This window comes from Falco naumanni, chromosome 9 (genome assembly GCF_017639655.2).
Source record: "Falco naumanni isolate bFalNau1 chromosome 9, bFalNau1.pat, whole genome shotgun sequence".
Taxonomy (NCBI): Eukaryota; Metazoa; Chordata; class Aves; order Falconiformes; family Falconidae; genus Falco; species Falco naumanni.
In genome coordinates, this window is record NC_054062.1 from 40,160,277 (window position 1) to 40,180,495 (window position 20,219).

At 39.2% G+C, this 20,219-nt stretch overlaps 1 protein-coding gene across 5 annotated transcripts in view; it reads right to left on the minus strand.

Moving 5' to 3' along the window:
* Nucleotides 1-20,219, minus strand: part of WAPL (WAPL cohesin release factor) — a 159,810-nt gene that overhangs the window by 31,896 nt on the left and 107,695 nt on the right. For all 5 annotated transcript variants that reach the window (XM_040607165.1, XM_040607168.1, XM_040607164.1 and 2 more), the window contains 2 exons: nucleotides 18,400-19,446; nucleotides 11,120-11,238 (listed from right to left, as the gene is read on the minus strand). In XM_040607165.1, coding sequence (XP_040463099.1) covers nucleotides 11,120-11,238; nucleotides 18,400-19,446 — 1,166 coding nt within the window. The remainder of the gene's footprint in view (nucleotides 1-11,119; nucleotides 11,239-18,399; nucleotides 19,447-20,219) is intronic.

Here is a 20,219-nt window from a genome sequence, read left to right on the forward strand (position 1 = left end):
GTCAAGTAATGCCACCAATAAATGCCTGTTCTGAGAAAGGACATCTTCATTTAGTAGCTCTCTTGTAACAGAGCCTAAACCCTAACTGGAAATGGTAATATATTTAAAACCTCAAATACCTATGGAAGGTTAGGTTTAGCCACTATCCCTCGTAATGTCTTCTACTTTCAGACCAAAGCAACTCTGCCTGCGATTCCGTGCCTTCCCAGTTAATATTTCACTAGACAGGAGCCACTGCTCCTCAGCATCCCCACCGTCTGGTCCGGTATCCTGCCTCACACTGACTGCACGCAGCTTAACCACCACACACACCTGCAAGAACACAACACTGCTTTCTGAAGAAGTATGTTCTAATCAGCTCTTACGCATTATGCGGAGACTCTGGAGCCTCTCTTACAACCGACACTGACACGGATATGGCAAATACAGCCCTCCTTTACAATCATTTCTTAAAGCAACCTTAATATTTTCCCTCACAACACTAAAAGAAGATGCATTTCCAAAATAACTGCAAAGAAACCGCATCAATACTGATCAATCCAGTAAGCACCATGTAGATTTGCTTTAGATTACTGTGTGACAGAACTCAAGCCAGGAAAAGTATCAAAGATCAAATGAATGCTAGTGAACAAAGACTTTACAGAAGGGCTTGAGCACAAAAGCAAAGGGGTTGGTTTGTTTGGTTTTGGTGATGTTTTTTGGGGGGTTTTTTGGTTGTTTGTTTGGCATTTTGTTTTTGGGGTTTTTTTTGGTTTTTTTTTTTTTTTTTTTTAAGGCAACTCAAATGCTTGTGATAACAAGCTTCCCTGAAGAAGCAACACTGATATTTAAGCAGCAGTAATTTAAGAAACTGACTGACTTTCTTTTGAAGACAAGAAAATCTTGCGATTATTCAAATAATGGAGACTTTTCCTTCAGAATTCTTCCTCTCAAGATTAATTTAGAAGAGATGCAAGTGGAAGTACATCACTCCTTTGAATCCTGTGTTCTTAAGGCAAGTAAGTACTGCAATATTAATCAGCTGTAAGAGCTTCTGCTGAATAGCAGAAGAGTTTCCTTTTTTCATATGTACAGAACTGACAGCTGTTTACACACAGACAGATGTTTGGAAGAGTGCAAATATTCCAGTGAGGGTATAAAGCATATTGTACTGGTGGACTCTGCACGTGGTTCTGGGGGGTGAACTGAGATGCAAACCCAGAACTAATGCCAAGGATTTCACAAAATGCACAGGGCTGTCAGTTTTATAAGATCATCTCCAAACAGCATAAACTATGGGTCACGCTTAACCTCCCATCCCTGAAAGCCTCAAAGCTGAAATTTTCAAGAGCTGGCACTCTGCACATACTGATGCAGCACTACCTGCCATTCATAGATACAAGAATAGCAGAAAATAAGAGCCAGGGACATGAGTCATGCTGAAAATACTAGCAAAACAAGACAGACAGCAGCTATTTGCAGGCAAGAACACATTCCAAGGTAGAAGACAATGGCAAAAGAAAACCCAGAAGTATTTTTAACAGATATCCTGATATCTGAAGAAATCCTTTATATCTGAAGGGCATTCAGTAAGGCTGTATGCTGTGTACAAGCCAGATGCCCATCAAAACTACAAGTAAATTCCAAAAAAGCCCAATAAACCAAAATACATTATTATTTACCACTCAGTATTCATAACCATTAAGAACACTAGTCTGTCCTGCATGTCTCACTTTGAATGGGAAGAAGGGAACAAGTACGTTGTACAGCACAGAACTATTCATAACGGACTGTTTCTTTTGACAAGGAATGCATATGCATCCACTCAGAACAAAGAAAAAAATTATGCTTCAAAACAGGAAGATGGAATATCAATTCAGCACAGGCTGAGCCATGTGTATATAACACAAAAAAAGTTAATTTGGACTCCAGATAAGATAGCAGTTTCCAACAGCAGTTAAAAAACTGAGGCAAACCTGGACCAAATAATTTATTCAGCATTCAAAATGGGAACCAAATCTCCATTACTTGGATCACAGTAGCAGATTAATGCCAATAAACGACCTCTAGGTGCAATGGAGCACTGAATCGTGAGCTGCTATGCTATTTAATGCAGTACACACAGAAAATTATGCATGCACATAGTTAGACAACAAGTTGTTAGTCAGACCAGGTTAAAGAGTATCAGCAGCAGACAATACAACGAATGGGGAGGGAGAAAATGTCACTGAAGTTCTTCTTGCATCTGACTTCTGAAGAACTACAAAATGTTTTTTCTTCCTCAAAGCTCAAAAGGAAGCCTACAGGGCAGAACAAGACAATGGGTCAAACACCCAAGTGAAACAAGAAAATTTATCTTGAAGAAACCGGACAGTTTGATAAATGTGAGATTCATTCTTTAACAGAAATAGCTAGCGGTGTTCTGTATGCTGCTTACAGTAAGTGTACTCAAAAACTGTCAGCTCAGAAGCAGAAGCCATATGGTTATGGCTACTCATTTGTCCTGAAACCTATGTGAAGTCTAATTAAAAGGGACAGGGCATAATAGTTTAGACATACCACCACAATGTTGGGAACATATCACTTCAAGAGAAGAGAAAAACCTGTACCTGCCTACAAGTAACTGTATTAGGACAAACACATCCTGCTAAAAATTGTTAGGCAGAATTCCTGCCCTCTTTGTTGCTACACAAAGGGAGAGACAGCCCCCACACCCCCACAACACTCCCCTGCTAATCCTAATCTACTCAAAGTGTATCAAACTACTAACAGTAAAGCCTTACAAAATTGCAACAGCAATGCAGCTTCAGAGGTCATATGGCTAGGCTGAGTGTGCAGGTGAGCATGCCCACATAAACATTTCCATTTGGATCAGTGAAACATTTTTCAAATAAAACTCCCAGATATCCTCAGCTACAACACAGTGGTTTGCATCACCGAGTCTCTGAGTACACTTACCTGATTCCTTTCTAATTAAACCAAACTTGAAGGTGGTCTTGCAGAAAGCACCTGCCTCATGGAAGCTCTTACTCTGCATTCCCCAAAGCAGATCACAACCAAGCTAACTGAAAGTACAAACTTGCAGACGTGTGCAATGGGGACACCGGGCCCTCAACACCAACTGTTACACTCTCAAGATGTGCTCATGTTGCATCATGCTATTATCTAATATACAAAAGAGTCACAGACAGAGCCGAGTGAACCAACCATGTTCATACAGTACATGGGAGCTGTGAAGACAATTTTGCATATTCATCTGCATGTAAATTAAGCTCCCACTGGCAAATGAAACTGGTGTATTTTAATCTCTTTCAGCTTTCTTCCCATTTTAGAACTTTCTGCAGGACTGAGGCCTTGCGCAAGGTAACATTTATCCTACACAGTTATCCTGCGCTGTCTAATTACTAAAACACTGAGTTAATTACTGGGAACTACGCAACTGATGGGGGCGGGAGGGGATGCGAAGATGCAAGAGAGAATCTGGTTTCAAAAATGTTTTAATGCATCTTTGCTTCTTGCCTAAGAGTTAATACCAGTGGGAGGTGGAATTACAAAACACAAAAAGTTTCCACTGTGACATTAAACATTTTCCATTCAATTTGATTTCTCCACTTCCTGAAAAGCACACACAAGGGGAGAAGTGCTTCCATGCTTATTTTTCATTTGTCCCTCTTGCCTCTACAAGGACTTTGCCTGTTACCTTCACGCTGCAGTTGGCACCCCTGCCCTTCGCAGAACAAAGCTACGTCTCAACCGATAACATCTTTCTTGACATTGCACAGGAGAAGACATGTGCTTCGAGTAACGTTGCTACCACAGTTCTACCCAACAGCTGCATGTGGAGGGCAGATGAGGAAGCAGTTGTGCCAGGTGGAAGGATCTCAGCTCAGCATCTACCAGAACACACCCTTCTTCACCACAGTTTAAGATGAAGGAGTGGGAAGAAAATAATTTTGATTAGCATCAAACAATTATCTTGGAAGTTAACAGACCAACTCTCGGTGTTTGCTTTCACCCTGAGATGGCTTCAAGGTGTTATGCCCCAACTCAATCCAGTAAAATTACAGTGGCTACTTAACTCTTCAAATTAGGTGACTAATCTAAAAACCTGGCAGTCCTGATTAGCATCCTGTTTACTAACTTAAAAATTAAGAATTGGTTTTTGTCTATTTACATCAACAACAGAAGAAAAACAAATTCCTAAGTGGTCAGCACTAGGAAGCCAGTATTGAATAAACATTCCTACTGATGAATCTGGTTTTGCAAAGGTTAAGTGAAATAATCACATCAAATACGTGATTTGTTAAAAAACAAAGCTTCATATTAACAGATTTATTTCTACTTTTTTTAAAAAATTCATTTTTATTCCAGCAATATAAAAGTTGCTTAAAATATAAATGCTGTTTATAATTGGTTAGCACTTAGAACAGCTCATCTCTTGTGCATCATTCCAAAAAAGTTTTTGGACAAAAAAAACAACCCACATAAAACACTTCAGTTCAGGACTGGGCAGACCATCTGCAGGAAGCACCAACCCGTAAATGAATGTACTGCAGAAGCAGCAACATGTTGTCAGATCTGACCACCACTGTGTGTCAAACTGCTGATGAAACAGACTGCTGGCTTAGCGCTAAACTGATACTAGCCAGAGATTTCACAGAAAATTTTGATTGCCAAAATTCAGCTTGATTCCTTGGAGTCAAAATAGCTAATGCCAACTAATAATCTTTCCTATTAAAAAAAAAATAATTGTGATTTTCAAAGCCTAAATTAGGATGCACACAGCAGCTCCATGTGTGTAGTATCAGCAGTTTAACTGTCATTGAAAAAAAATGCTTTGTCATCCTATTGGTAGAACATTTTTTCCCTAAAGGTTATGCAAGATAAAGACAAGCAGTTCATTCTAAAATTAGTTATGACCAGTTTACTCTGGTCCTACCACTAAATGTATGGAAAGGGCCACGACTGATACAGCAAAACTTTAGAATTAGGCTTCTACTGCTGCTTTTCCAAGCTTATTTACCTAAAATAAGCTATAGAAAAATAATTACCCAAAACCACCTGAGATAGTGCACTTACTTAATTTCACATATATTAAATCTAAAAAAAAAAAATTAAAATGTAAAAAAATCTTGCAAAGTTTAATTTGGGGAATGTAGATTCATTTTCAGGCAAGTGAAAATAAATGTTACTTGCAGGATGTCTCTGATAAACATCTACTGTGAAGTATAATGTAAGCTTAGTGGAAAAATACAGATCACAGCACAGCCTAGTTTCTTTCCCCTCCCACACACACGTCATTGTCATATTAGCCATAAGATTACTCAGTCAAACCAAGAGCCATGCATGGTTTCGTACTTCTTCAATTTCAAAACACTTTCAAAGATCAGGTACAAGTATTTCATCTTGGACTTCAAGTAAACTTAGACGTAGTATTTGTTTCAAGCTGATATTTATAGCTTCTTCCAGTCAGCGTGAAGCACCAGTGGAAAAAGCTCACATCAACCTGTAAAAGATCTCACAGGTTATACCTTTAAACTTGTATTACGGCAAATCCTATTAGAACAACAGGATCACATGTAAGCTTTATTTTCAAGGATTGACAGTTTCTCAGAGTGCCTGAAATTTATAACAGGAATATGGCAACTCGATGAAAACAACCTACTCACAGAAAAAATCCACCCTGCCTACACGACAAGAAAGATGCAATTAAATAATGAATTACAGACTAGCTGCAGACCAAACTGAAGTCACACAGAAAGGAGTAAAAAAAACAAAAACCCACAAAAAACACCACCACTTTTTTTTTCTGGTTCAGCACTTGATAGCTGGAAATCGGTGATCTTCACACAGAAGTGACTTAACACATCCTTCCAACTGACCTTTCCAAAACCCACACTTTGAACAACCTTGCACACATTTCTGTACCTTGTCGGGCACAAAACAGCAGTTATTCATAAAATTTGAATAAAACATGAAAAGCAACAAATACTTACAAGGTTATGACAGAATCAAGTTTTTACCTTGCATACAAAGTTCAGAAGCAGTCTGTTGGCTAAGCCATGTCTGAATTCAGCAGTGATTTCATTCATGTATTCAACACTACTGTCATGACTAACTATTAATGTCACTTGATCAAAGTAATGCATGTAATCCTGCTAACGCCGGCTGTGTTTAGTGAGCATTTCTCAGTTGCAATGTTGACTTAACCAGGTTAAGACAACTTAAATCTCTCTTCGTTTCCCTCAACTGAGTGGATACAATTGGTTACAGTCTCGCAGTGAACCAGACTGAGATTTATGTTAAATGCTTCCTTTTAGTGGGTTGTTTTCTAAACACAGATGGGTCCTCAATTCAGATCAACAAACCACCTCGGGAAACTGAAGGAGCAAGGGAACAGGAGTGAGCAGGTAGAATGAAAGGAGACCAAAGCCAGCTTCACCAAATACTTCTGTCAGTATTTTTTGTCTTTTTCAGACAAAACCAGCTCTTACAGTAGGTTGAGTTGGGTTTTTTTCTTGTTGTTTAATGCATAATACAAGACTATCTCAGCTTTTCCTTAAAAACGCATTCCACACTAGCAGAGTAACTTTCAAGCAACGCCACTGTTAAAAACTGTTAAAAACAAGGAAGGTCCTTTGAATGGGAAACTCCGTGGTCCAGGACTTGAGTGAGTAGCCCGAAGGAAACACTATGATGATCAAGTTAGTGGCAAAGAGGTTTTTCCTTATCTTTTCCAGTACAGCCCAATGTCTGCACAATACAAGAGGAAAAAAAAAAAAAAAGGCACACTGACATAATGTTGCTCTTCCCATTCACTGCACACACATGGGGAAATGTAGGCACAAAACAGCTAGGTTTTCTAGAGCTAAGACCTCAGCACGTGAGTTTAGAGAAGTTTCTCCAGAGAAAGACAAGAGAATAAGAGAAAATATTTAAGCTAGTTTAAATTTGTTTATAAACATTCAATTCTCATTGCAAAAGCAAGCACTTAAGGGAAATACACAGATTTTAACTGCAGTCAGAATCACCAAGCAACAGACTAGCATTCAGGTTAGTTTTTAGTTTGAACAATAGCCCATGCATCACCCATGTAGACCGTCCATGCGGTGAGTGTCTTCTTCCTCAGGTTACCAATCATTAAAAAGTGTATTTTTTTATCCTCTCAAGATAATTTCAGTCTTTTATATGCGCCGAGTTGCATTCTGTCAATACTAGCATGGAAGCTTTATGAAACATACTCAATGCAAAAAATACCAACATCTAAGAAATGAATTCCAAAAGACTCATTTCTAAAGTTCATCTATTCTAGGCACAGGAAAAAAAAATAATCCTGATATACCACTCATCTAATACCTTGAAATTTCAAGTTACTTTGAGAAAACACACACAAGGACTGCTTTTGGATACATCTACTTGAAAGAGTCAGTGCTTTTCCTGATGTACCTCCTTTGTCCCACTTCAGGCAACACTTAAGTCTTCCCATATGCCTTGGCAGCACCGAAGAGCCCCAACAGAGGGATTAGAGTCTTCCCTTTCCTCTTCTTGGCCCCTCAAGCTGAAAAGCTCCCATACGTTTTAATTATAATTATTTTAATTACAATTTGCAACCATATTTACATTCTTACCTTGGAAAGTTCAAAGATAATCAGTAATCACCTTGTCCTGGTTGGCCTCCCACGGCCACAGGAACTAGGATCAGCATAGAATTGCAGGTCACTCTTTCTCATACATTTCCAGTTTAAGAGCAGAGGGCCATGCCAGAAAATTTGCAGTTCAGAGGATTTGGTGGTCCTTAATGACATGCTGGCCAACAGAAACACTGATTTGACAGTACAGCTCTGGCACAAAAATATCAGGCAGTGTCATCAGCTTCTAGGACTGATCAATCAAAAGGTTAAGTTTGGGGATTTTTTTTCCCCAGGTTCTTATTTAGAGACATACACTGTTTGTGTAAGACCACAGGGAACTGTTCCAGAGTACTCCTACAAAAACTGATTCTCCTCACTTGCTGACTCTAGCCCAAATCTGTGGCAAGAGGGGCAGGAGCAAGAAATCTCAGTGAAGAATTTTTATGGTCCCTGTTTTTAAGCCTTTAGTCTGAGTAGATTTGGACCATAGCAACAAAAAGTTCTGGCATATCTTACTGCTTTTTGCCTGATAATTGAGAATTAGTTTCGTCTGTAGAAGAACTAGAGCTCAAAGGGACCAGCAGGTGGGCATATCACAGCCCCACAGAGCTCCCAAACTTACATGCTAGAGCAAGAGTTACTGAACCAGTTGAATTAAAATTATAAACAGCTGCAAACAAACTTTTGCAGATGTTACTCATGTATGTCTCACACCCATAATTTGCAAGTCAAGTAATGCCAATATTTATGTACTGTAAGTACATAATTATGTTGCTACGGAACATAATAGTCCCCCTGTAACTCAGGCTCAGGATAGAGATTTAATTCACTTAAAAGCAGAATTCTGGTTGAGACTTTACATACCTGTCATAATGCACATGCTACTGCAACTTTTATGGTCGTTATTATGCCTGTGAATAGTCAATGACTTCAGTGAGACTCCTTATGTTAAAAGCAATCTTTAGAAACACTGTTATTCACTAAGTCAATAATGTCTGTAATCTTTTATTACACATATGCTCAAAGTTTCAAGAACTGGACTTTAAGATTAGAGTACAATGGTCAGGTTTCAAAAGCACAAACAGAGGCAATAGTCCTGCTGACTGGAAAAAAAACAATTGGAAAAAATACTTCAGCTTTCTGGATCTACTGAAGTTTAACAATACTACCTGTTGCTTCCTGAGTAACAGAGCCATTTACTTTTGAGCTCAGTGTGATGCAAAGTGCCGTACCTTTAACACCACCACCTAGCAGAAAACAATTAATACTCTATCTGCAAGATAGAGTTCTACAAGAACAAAAAATAAAACTGATGTTGAGACAGCAAAGCAGTTCCAGAGATGATATTTTTATTATTTAGTCATGGCCAGGTTAATATTTTTAGTTCATTTTTTTCATTCCTAGAATGAAAGTTCCCCTAAGATGCAACTAAGAGTAGGAGTCTATATCTATAGTTCAGAAAGTTACAGCATCTGTAATTACCACCAGAACAAGCTTTACAAGCCTTTTTACTAACTCCATGTAACCGTCACATGATTAGAGAATATTAAAGTTTAAAATCTGAATCACAATTACAGCAATTTCTATTTCTAGGTCATTATATCACTTACAGGCTCAAAAAGGCTGTTTAATTCTCACCTTTCTCACTTGAATTAATTTTTTTCCAAATTGAGAATTTCCTAAAGTTGAAACCATTTTCTCTCATATAGTATGATATTGCTGTAGGTTTTTCCCCCCATATAATTTCATGACATATAGATTCAAAATTAATTAAAGCAGTTTTTATGTAAACCCTGAAGTATTTAAAGTCTAAAAAGTAAACGCACACATAAAATGCTATTCTGGAATAGTATTTGAAGCATATAAATATTTAAACACTAAGAAAATATTCTATGTTTACCAGAACACCCACAGCTGTTTTACACTGCTAAAAAATACATCAAAAAAGGTACAGTTATATTTACATTCCCTGTACTTCTGTTCCTCAGCCTATTGTAATGTGTTGACTCATAGGAAAATGATTTTTAAAAAATTATTATGTAATCAGGAGAAACTGAGGGACTCTCACCTTCAAGAAATATTATTTCAGTTCTGAAAAGACCCTCCTCACTTATCAATAGCATAACTTCGAACTCTGGAGGCAAGAGCCCCCCTTTCTGTCCCAAGTCACAAATCAGTGAGAAGCGACACTTCTTTTCAAAAGGGCATTACAACTGACACTACTTACTGGTCACGTGTCCTCCGAAATGACAACACTCCCTCACATGTTTTGAGAAACAAAAATTTGTCCTCCCTCCTCCACCCTCAAACGCACATTTTAAAATGGAAAATGATTCTGTACCAACACAGCTGGGGAGATAATAAATCTGGTTCTGCAAGACTAACAAAACCCTTAAAAAACTAGTTCAAGTGAAACTACCTTATAAGCCAAGTAATTATCTACCTTTGTGAGAAATTTTAGAGTGTGATTAAATTCCTAGAATTCTTTCGGAAAAGTAACAGGGAAAACAATCTTTACCAGTTCTGAGAAATTTTTTAGACTGCTGAACACATTCTGAATACATATGAAAGAGTCTATCATAACATGCAACTGCTGGGTCTCGCGAAACTTACGGAACTCAAAGGCAAAGGAGAAATAAAGTGCATTTCCCTCTCCAGCTCCCTCTTTCTTTTATTACACCAGTAGCAGATTGCAAGGGTGGCGAGACAGCTACTTTCTTCACCACACAATGGGAATGCATTATGCAAAAAGTATATGAAAAGGCCCTAAGCATTAAAAATGGGTATCCTGGACAATCAAGTCATAAAAACTTCATTTAATGGATTTTACATGGATCCTACTATTGCAAACTTTCACCTAATAGCTAAAGACAATTTTTGCTGCATACACATTTTTACAAGCCTTGAAATACTGAGTAACCTATAACAACAAGTAAGGTAAACCACACCTAGCAACCACAAAATGAATAAGCCCCATTCACAGTATGAAAGGGCAAATTCAAACTGGATACTACATAGTTTGGGTATACGGGGGTGGGATCGGAGGTTACTTTTTTTAACCACATGAAAATCACACTTTTCCACATGCTATAAAAAGACTCTTGTCCTTATAAAGACTACAGCAATGACAAATCTGAAGCTTTCAGAAAGGTTCAATCCTATAATGCGCTAGACATTTCTTGGGACAGTGACAAAAGAAAAAAAACCCACACAGCATTTAATAGTGCTTTACTTTAACAATCATCTAGAAGGGAATGCATCTAGGTTGTGTGTTACCACTGGGCAACACCAGACTCGTACCCAAGAAGTGAAATTCCCAGTGATCAATACAAAAATTTTGCATTTGAATGTTCTACTCTTCCAGATACAAACTTAAAAGCCAACAAATTACCTCAAGCGCAGATAAAAAAAATGGGACAAAAGCCCTGTTATGTATCTAGAAAGAAACATCAATAGCGAAGAGTTTATTAAATTAAGAACATTGTCTTGGTCTCAGTATTATTACTTACCCGTTTTGGCCCACTAAAAATCTTCCTGGTGTTTTCCTTAGATTTATCACCTTGTTTATTTGTAGATTTCTTATTGCCTTCAAGCACACCAGATGCATCCTCTGAAAACTCCAGAAGATCTGTAAAAGGTAAATATAGGAATGAGACAACCATACTGAAAAGCTCTTGGAACTGCTCGGGCATTTCTTGCATCTGACATTTCCACATGTATAGCTTCTGAAGTTACATAAACAACAATCTTCACCAGAAATATCAGCTTAAAACCAAACACAGGTCTGCATGGAGCTCAAGTTCCCTGACTGGACTGTCGCAATACATAGAAGATACGTTACAAGGTACACAGTCACAACTATAGCACCTCTTGCCCATTGTGTAAGTTAAGATACCGCTTCCCGTTTCATACTCCCGTGAATCCCAGGTTACTTTTTATACGTGCTTATTTCTGGCATACTGCTACAACTCCGAGCAGCCGATGAATTGAACAGTAGATGGGGTTCTTCAGAAGTGTGAGATTAAGAGATTTAGATGACGAATACTTCCCACTACAATTACAGAACCGAAGAATTGATCTGACTTTGCTTCTCATGAAGGCAGCCCGTTTGCATTTGCTTATTCTGCTATAAAGAGTACTAAAAAAATATGGGCAGCAGCTCAGAAAGGAGTCAGCTAGAAGGAACTGCTGAAGTGGCCTTTCAATGTATTCAATACTTGCCTTACCAGTAGTTCTAGTACTCAGTTTTGAAGTGTAAATCTGCAATTCACTGATCTAATTAAATTCTTGTCCTTGTTGTGGTTTTTTTTTTCTTTAAACTTGTGTTTTATTTGAAGCATTATCCCTTCGAGACCAGCTTATGTTCTTTTACTTGGCACAAACCAGAAGTTACCATAAATTTCAAGAAAGAAATAAAGACAGGCACAGAGAAGCACTGTTTCAACTGATAAACAGTTTAGAAAACCTATCTATTCCAGAGAAGCTGTCACTATTTGCCAACTGCACTGCAAAACCACAAATGGAATGTATTGGTTCCTCTAATCCCAAGTGCACTCACATCCAGTCAACAAGACCTAGGTAAGGAGCCAATCAAAAGCAAATCACGCAAACAAATTTCTAATGGCACTCGGAAGGACACCAACCTTACCTAGTGTAGTCTGGGGGATATAACTGTTCTTAAAGTAAGCCTCAAAAGTTTCTTAAATTGCAGTAAATTTCAACAGGCTTGGCACCACCAGGGCAGGCAGGATGCCCACTGCAAAGCATGTACCGGAATCAATCTCTTGCATCCCAGCCCACTGGCTTCCAGTTTATTTGTATGATGTGCAATCAAATTGCTTTGATGCGTATCCTTACAAATCCTGAACGCTTTTGAAGAAGCCAGGCCCTGAATGCAATTCCCAAAAGAAAGTCAGGCCAACAGAACTGGACCCTCCTATTGTAGATTAATAGCTAAAAAGTAACTCACTTGACTACAGTATTTATAAATGTGCAAGTCACTCTAGGTAGCCAAGATGTGTCTTCACCCACCAAATCAGCACAATGTGTGCCTTGCACTGAGATCTGAAGCTAGTATTGTGGTTAATTATGATTAACAGTGCTCTGTATCAACTAAACCACCATTTTAAAATCATCGAAGTTTCTTCGTCTGAATTCTACTCCTATGTGATCCTGAGCTATTCCATTTAAATTAGGTAATTTAAAATTCAAAGAAACTTACCGATAAAAACATTTCAGCTCCTACTTACAATATAATAATTCTGCATTTTTTGACGTTGCTAGCCTATCACATACTTTTATGATGAGTTTCATGAGATTATCTGGAATGCTTCTATTTGAACAAAGCTCTTTGAAGCCTTCTAGGTATCCTAAAAGCACTCTGCATACATACTTCCCAGATTTTCAAATCTAGACTAAATAGGGTGTGAGGCAGAAGCCTTCTGTTAACATTAACTGAGCTAGCACTGAGACAAGTGGTTTGGTAAGACACCAATGAAGCTTGTTTCCCAGTGGCTCTCTCTTGTAAGGATGTTCCCCCCTACCTCGCAGAAAAGATGCGCATTTGGACCTTTTTCTCAATATGGGAGCGAGCATATAAGGCCTTTTCTCCTCTACCCAACCATTTCCAAGGCATTTCTGGTTTTTGAGATAAATTTTCCACATCTTGACTAAAATTGGGAAAATGTTCAAAGACCAATTAGAAGGCAACACCGCAGTAAATTTCCTGGGGGAGAACAACCCAGTTTTGATTTAGTGCCTGAGGGTAGTGTCTGCAAAACAGGACTCTACCTTTGAGAACTCTGATGTACTCTTAACTAGCTAAAAATATTTACCCAATTAAGGTGAATCAATTTTTGAGGAGATGCACACCTAAAGAAAAAAAAAAAAAAAAAAGGCAAGTTTGCTCAACATAAATGTACTGAGTGCTAGATGCTGTTCTACAAAAGTTATTTTATTATTCAAAAAGATCTTAGGAATCTCATCCTGATCACTGAAAGGAAAATTAATGCATGACATAAAGGTTAAGTTCTATATCAGAACCTATTTACCAAGTAAAAAGCTAAGTTGCAACACTTACACTACAATTACAGGGTAACTACTACTATAATTTAAATCAGGAATACTATAATTCATCATTACTATACTGCTTATGAGACATATAGCAAAGAAGGAGGTGAACCAAATAAAATAAGCATGTTAGAGGCTATATATCTTCACACCTTCCTTCAGCAGAAGGTTTCAGGGCAACTGCTCTATCCTGTTTATGTCAATCTACAGAGAGAGATGGAAATGTTTAATTTTAGTCAGCATTTTTTTGTTTGTTTTTGGGTTTTTTTTGTGCCTGTCACTTTCTGTAATAATTGTCACTGCCCAAAGTGAAATGGAGTAAAGCAAGCATTAACGGAGTCCTAGGTGTCCCAGCTGAACAGATGGGAAATAAAGCATTCTGAGACTACAAGCTAAGAAGTTAAACATATTAGAAATCTTAATGACCACCCTAATTACTGATAGCCACGGTGGGATCTTTAGAAACAGGAACAAACCAATAGCACAGTTATTTCCAGAAGTGTATCATCCTCCCAAAGAGACAGGTTTCCTCTTGAAAACCAAAACCTACAAGTTCTTTTTGGTTAAGCCTTACTATTTGTTGTCATTATTTCAGATTTCTCTTGGACACAACTGCCCACTGATTAATACAGTCAAGAATTCAGTCATTTTCCTCCAATATTAAAAGCTTCTCTTTACTAGAGTCATCGTGTATTCCAGCTAGTGAAATGACACAGGTATTATTTCAGATCTAGTGAAGTCTCATCAGTACCTTTGGTCCCCGGCATTCTGGCAGAATGCAGCTGGCAAGCTCGCAGGTGAAAGGGGCTTTTGCTTCACTGGGCTGCTGCACCAACTAAATACCAGAGAATTTAGATGACAATGGCAAAAAAAACCAAAAAAACCCACCCAAACCAATTTTAACTAGAAAGCTTCACCAAAAATCTCAGGCTCAGTTATGAAGCGCCTTCATTAAAAGGAGAAGTCTGGGAACAGTGTCCAGGAATTTACAAACCGGAACATCTCATGGTTTGGCTTTTTTTGTTTTTTGATTGTTTGGCTTTTTACGGTGGGTTTGCACAGCAAGGTTTTGGTAGTGGAGGGGCTACAGGTGTGGCTTCCGTGAGAAGCTACTAGAAGCTTCCCCCATGCCCAATGGAGCCAATGCCAGCCAGCTCCAAGATGGACCCACTGCTGGCCAAGGCCATCGGCGATGGCGGCAGCACGTCTGGGATAGTGTATTTACAAAGTGAGAAAGAAAAAAAAAGCAAAACACCTGCACAACAACTGCAGCAGAAGACAGCTGTAAGAAAAACAACCCCACAGACACTGAGGTCTGTGAAGGAGGAGGCAGGAGGGGCTCCAGGCGCTGGAGCAGAGGGTCCCCTGCAGCCCGGGAGGGTCCCACACCAGAGCAGGTGGGTGCCTGCAGGAGGCTGTGACCCCGCAGGGACCCTGGCTGGGGCAGCGTGTGCCTGAGGGGCTGCACGCACGGGGGGACCCACGCTGGAGCAGGGCAGGGTGCGAGGACCCTCCCCGGGGGGGGGAAGGGGCAGCAGAGACAGCGTGTGAGGGACTGACCCCAGCCCCCGTCCCCCTGCATCACTCGGGATGAGGAAGCAGAGAAAACTGGGAGTGAAGTTGACCCTGGGAAGAAGGGAAGGGTGGGGGAAGGTGTTTTTAAGTTTTGATTTTTACTTCTCGTGACCCTACTCTGATTTGAATGGTAATAAATTAAACCAATTTCCCCAGGTTGAGTCTGTTTTGTCTGTGATGGTAATTGCTGAGTGATGTCCCTGTCCTGACCCACAGAGCCTTTTGTTTTGTTCTCCCCCGCTGCCCAGCTGAGGAGGGGGGTGATGGAGCTGCTTGGTGGGCACCTGGCACCCAGCCAGGGTCAAACCACCACACTTCGGTTTGTGTGTCGGTTTTTTGTATTTTTTTACCATTTCAGCAGGTAAGCCTATCATAAAAGTGAAAAACTGAAAAGCCACTTCAGTGAAAGGCAGTCTAACACTGAATTTACCTACTCTGCATTTTTTCCCTGCACTAACAATATCATCCATCTATTCTTTAATAATTCCTTAAATTCCATTTGCAGAAACATTTGAACACATATTATTAAATTTAGTTACCCTCAACCATGAACTACTGGACTGGAAGAAATTGTCCATTTCCAGTTCAGCCAGAAAAATCTTTGCATGATGTTTTATACTAAGAAGTTAAGATTTATTCCATAGAAATAGGCCTAGATTATATTAAGTAATCAAATCATTATTATGGCAAAAATTTTGTAGGACTGTAAAAGAAAGCATCAAATCTCTTGAAACTATGCCATATAAACATTCTTTTCACACAGAACATCAAAATTAGTCTCAGAAATTTCCAGGGCTGGAATTCAGAGAGGCAATCTGGCATCTCACCTGTCAACCTGGAACAGGAACACTGGATTTTTTAATTTGTGGATTTTTTCATTTGTACAAAAAAGAACAGCACGCACAGAACTCGGGTAGCATTAGCACCTTCGAGTACTGTAATGTCAGGAAAAAGCTTTATTGGGCAAGGTGTTCTGAAAGCTTTTTCTGAGGCTTGGATTTAAAACTGGCGTTTTCCATGGTCACAGAAGTAATTTTTCAGTATATAGAGACAATACCTCACAGCAACATCACGTATTTTGCCTCAACTTCAGGCTTAGATCCAGAAGTCCTTGATAAATTACCAGACTCAGCATCACTACATTTAAAGACCTTAATATGACTGTTCTGAGTGATCATGATGCTCAAAATTGTCAAAAGGTCTGAGAAGACAGCATGAAATATATCAAGGAGTCCTACAAATTTTAGGGCAACATCAGACTCGCTATTTTTATAATCTGTACTACAGGACTGAAGTAGAGAATGTGCTGCAACTTAAAGAAATAACTTCATGTCACCCTTTCAATTTTGAGAACAAAAAATGCAAGTCAAATCTCATCTGGCTACTGTAGCAAACCAGGAATCATCTGAGCAAAGGAGATGCAAGATAAAGGGAAAGCATCTCTCAGCAGAGGCACCAAGAGGTAGCTCTAACCCAAGAAGGACAGAAGTATATCAAGAAACTAACAAAACAGAAATGTACATCTACCTGTGCGATGGGAATTCCTTTTAGGAAAATATTTCAGAGAAATAATCTGTGATACCTCAGAGTATAATGCCTCTTTGGCAAACTGTAGGTATTTTGAGACTCCAGAGGACAGCAGCTGAAAGGATTATTTGATGGGTCAGCATCTCAGCTGCATTAACTGTGTAATGAATTTATTTCCTTGCAATAAATGGCTGAACAAAGACTCGTCAGAGAAAGGGACTCAGAGGGAGTATTTCATAAGCAGTCCTGCAAGTTAAACCCATCTCCCGAAGAAGACAGAATGCAAGTGTCTCATCATCATTAAATTTTATGAAAACAAATCAAGAGTTTTGTTTGAAAATACAATCTTCTCATGTAGCATCAGTATCAATTTGGCCCTTTTAGAATTTACAGAAAAAACTAGCAGTTAGGTTTACCTTTGATTAAAAGACTTACAGACAATTCTATTTTTAGAGACCACTATAATTAGAAAAGAGAAATGAACATGTTTTCCTATGAAATTTTACCTCTGGATTATATTAGCAGAAGCTATTTGTAGGAAAAACCCCACAGCTTCTACAACATTTGCAAGGCTAAAGTGGAGTCCTCCCCCCTCCCCATCACAATGAAATACATCTTGCCAAAGTCTTAAAAATAAAACAACTTATATATATATAAAAATAAAAAAATATAACCACCAAAATAACTATTTAGTGAATGGCTAAAATTTCTCATGCTTCATGCTCCAAAATGGAGGACCAAAAAGTTTCCTACAACAGCAGCAGTGTTTTGAAATACTTACTCCAACGTGCATGATTCTCTGGCATTTGAAATTTCAAAAAGAAAAAGCTAAAAGAAATCTTTCAAAGTTACTCCTTTTCTTCTTCACCAACACACCTCAACCTTGATCAAAGCCATTACATGGGACCCAACTGATCACCAATTAAGTCTCATTTTTCAAAAGCACTCAAACACCAGAACTTGCTCAGCAAATTCTGCATGAACAGTTTTACTCAATATATGTGTGTATGTACCCATACATACATAACATACCACCTATGCAGAAGATGGATACCTGAAAAATGGAAGCAAACGAAGAAACACATTAATATGCAGAGGCACACCCAAAGCCAGATATCTGACTGGCACTCCATGGGTCCCCAGAGCCTCTCTCTCTCCAGCCACGCACCCTTGCATAAGCTGGAACTTGAGAAAGGTCCAAACTGTTTATAAACGAATTCAAAAGCACAAAAAGGAAGAAGATACTTCACATCTCTAAGACCTACTTAAATTTCTGCACTCAGCTCTGTAATTCTGGGTTGATGTGGAGCTTCTGTGGGAAGACATCTGCCTTCCAGGCACAGGTACGGTATGCTCAACACAACAAAAAGGTAAGAATCTTCTGTTCAAAAAGAAAAATACTCTACCTCTGGCAAGAGATCAAGGGGTATAAAGCATCCTTCAAGACAGCTGTGAAACACCAGACAGGACCACAGCAAAAATAAGTAAATTTAACTTTTAGATTTCCAAATCAGTAGTACTGTTCAACACAGACTCCTAGGTATACTGCAAAAAAACAAAGTATAAGGGTCAACTACATTTAAATGTTAGGTATGCATTCCAGAAGCGTTCTGCTTACCCGCATTAGTACTGAGCTGGCTATCCTGGGAACAGTTTTCATTGCCATCAGAGGTTGACTGTAGTGAAGAAGATGGTGCAGTTCTACTTCGTTTTTTGTTCGCTTTCCTTTCCGCTACCTGCCACTCTTCATCTTCATCCTCGCTTTCACTCAAGTCATCAAACCCAAAGTACTTGATTTTGTAATTGGAACTCCCAGAACTTCTAGAGGCGCCTTCATCTCCCCCTCCCTCATCTTGATCATCAAACCCAAAAAACTCTAATTTGACATCCTTTTTGGACTTGGTATTGCTTGGTCGAAACCTGGTTGTAGTTTTTGTAGTAGCAATGTCTGCTTTTTTTCTTAAGCGGCCAGCTTCTCCCAGGTCAGTAGGGGCTGTTGTGGTAAATTCATCGATTCGTTCCATGGTATCCTGTATAGTAACATTACAAACTGACAAGCAAGATGGATGTAGAACAGTGTAGTCTCTAGTCCGTCCAACCGTCCCTCTACAACTGGTCCCACTGCTTAAAGAAACTTTTCTTGCTGGGTTCAGACCATCACTATTTGACTCATTGTTTGCTTTGGATAAAGACTGACTAGTGCCATCCATTAGCTTGTCAAAATTTGTTGCCCCCTGTGGTTTTGCTTTGTTGGATCGACAATATGTCCTACAGTTGCTTGGCCTAGGAATAGTTTGCACAAGTTCTTCACTAATGGCTTCCTTTGGATTTTCAGTATCTTCTTTATCACACTCCTCATCCTTGCTCTTCATCTCTGAGAGATGTTCATTGTCAAAATCTAATACATACTCTCCAGTTCTGGTGTCTTCAGTTTCATCCTCCCATTCATACAAGTGAGTTCTTAATGGCCCCTTCGTCTGAGATGTTTCTGATGGAGAGTCTACTGTTTTTCCGATGTGGGAGTCCCAAGAATCTGGCAAGTCTTTCGCTTCAGTGTTGTATCCAGAAGTGTCTGTAGTTTCAGCATTGGTTTTGTTACCGTCTTCAGCATTCTCATAGATGAAATGACTGTTCTCATTATCTTCATTTAAATTCTGTATTTTCTCTACAATAAAAAAAACCCACATTTATTACTAAAAAGCATTATTTAAAAAAAAACAAACACCTTTATGAGCAACTTTGAAAAGTCATAATATCACTGCAATTATTCAGTGTTGCACTTCTCCAACCCATAGCAGCACTTGCATGTTATGCTGTCAAAGAGAACAAATTCCACTGTAAGAAATCACTTTCTGTAAGATTTGTTTCCAGCCGACCGGCATCGACTGAACAGTAATTCCAGGTAAGTCAGCACTAAGTCTTCCACCTGTTTCCCTACCAGTTTAGGGGACAACCATTCCCTACCAACATCAACAAAAGCCCAGTGGATTCTGTACCAGAGTCTCATGAAAATTGCATCTGCATCTGCCACATGCTGCTGTTGCACATCACATACACACAAAGATACCCAGACGCACAAGTGCGTTACTTCCTGGAAGCAAGAGCAGCAGAAATTTCGTTGAAAGGTCTGAGACAGTACAAGCAAATACAGGAACCAAGGTGCTACCGTTATATCAGCGCTCACTGTACTGGCTGCCTGGGCCAGAAGCAGCAAGATAAGAATTCTGACTAGAATGCAGAAGACCTTGACTCATAGAAGAGTAGGACATGATGAGATAAACTGAAGCGACAGAAGCAGCGGGAACAGGGACAAGTAGGACAGAAAAAAAAACCCCAAACCTAGAACACTGTTAGATGACACAGGCACAGCACACTACAGCAGTAGAACAGGCTCCACTGACAGAATGCAGCCCCTAAATTTGTCAGGTAGCAAATGCT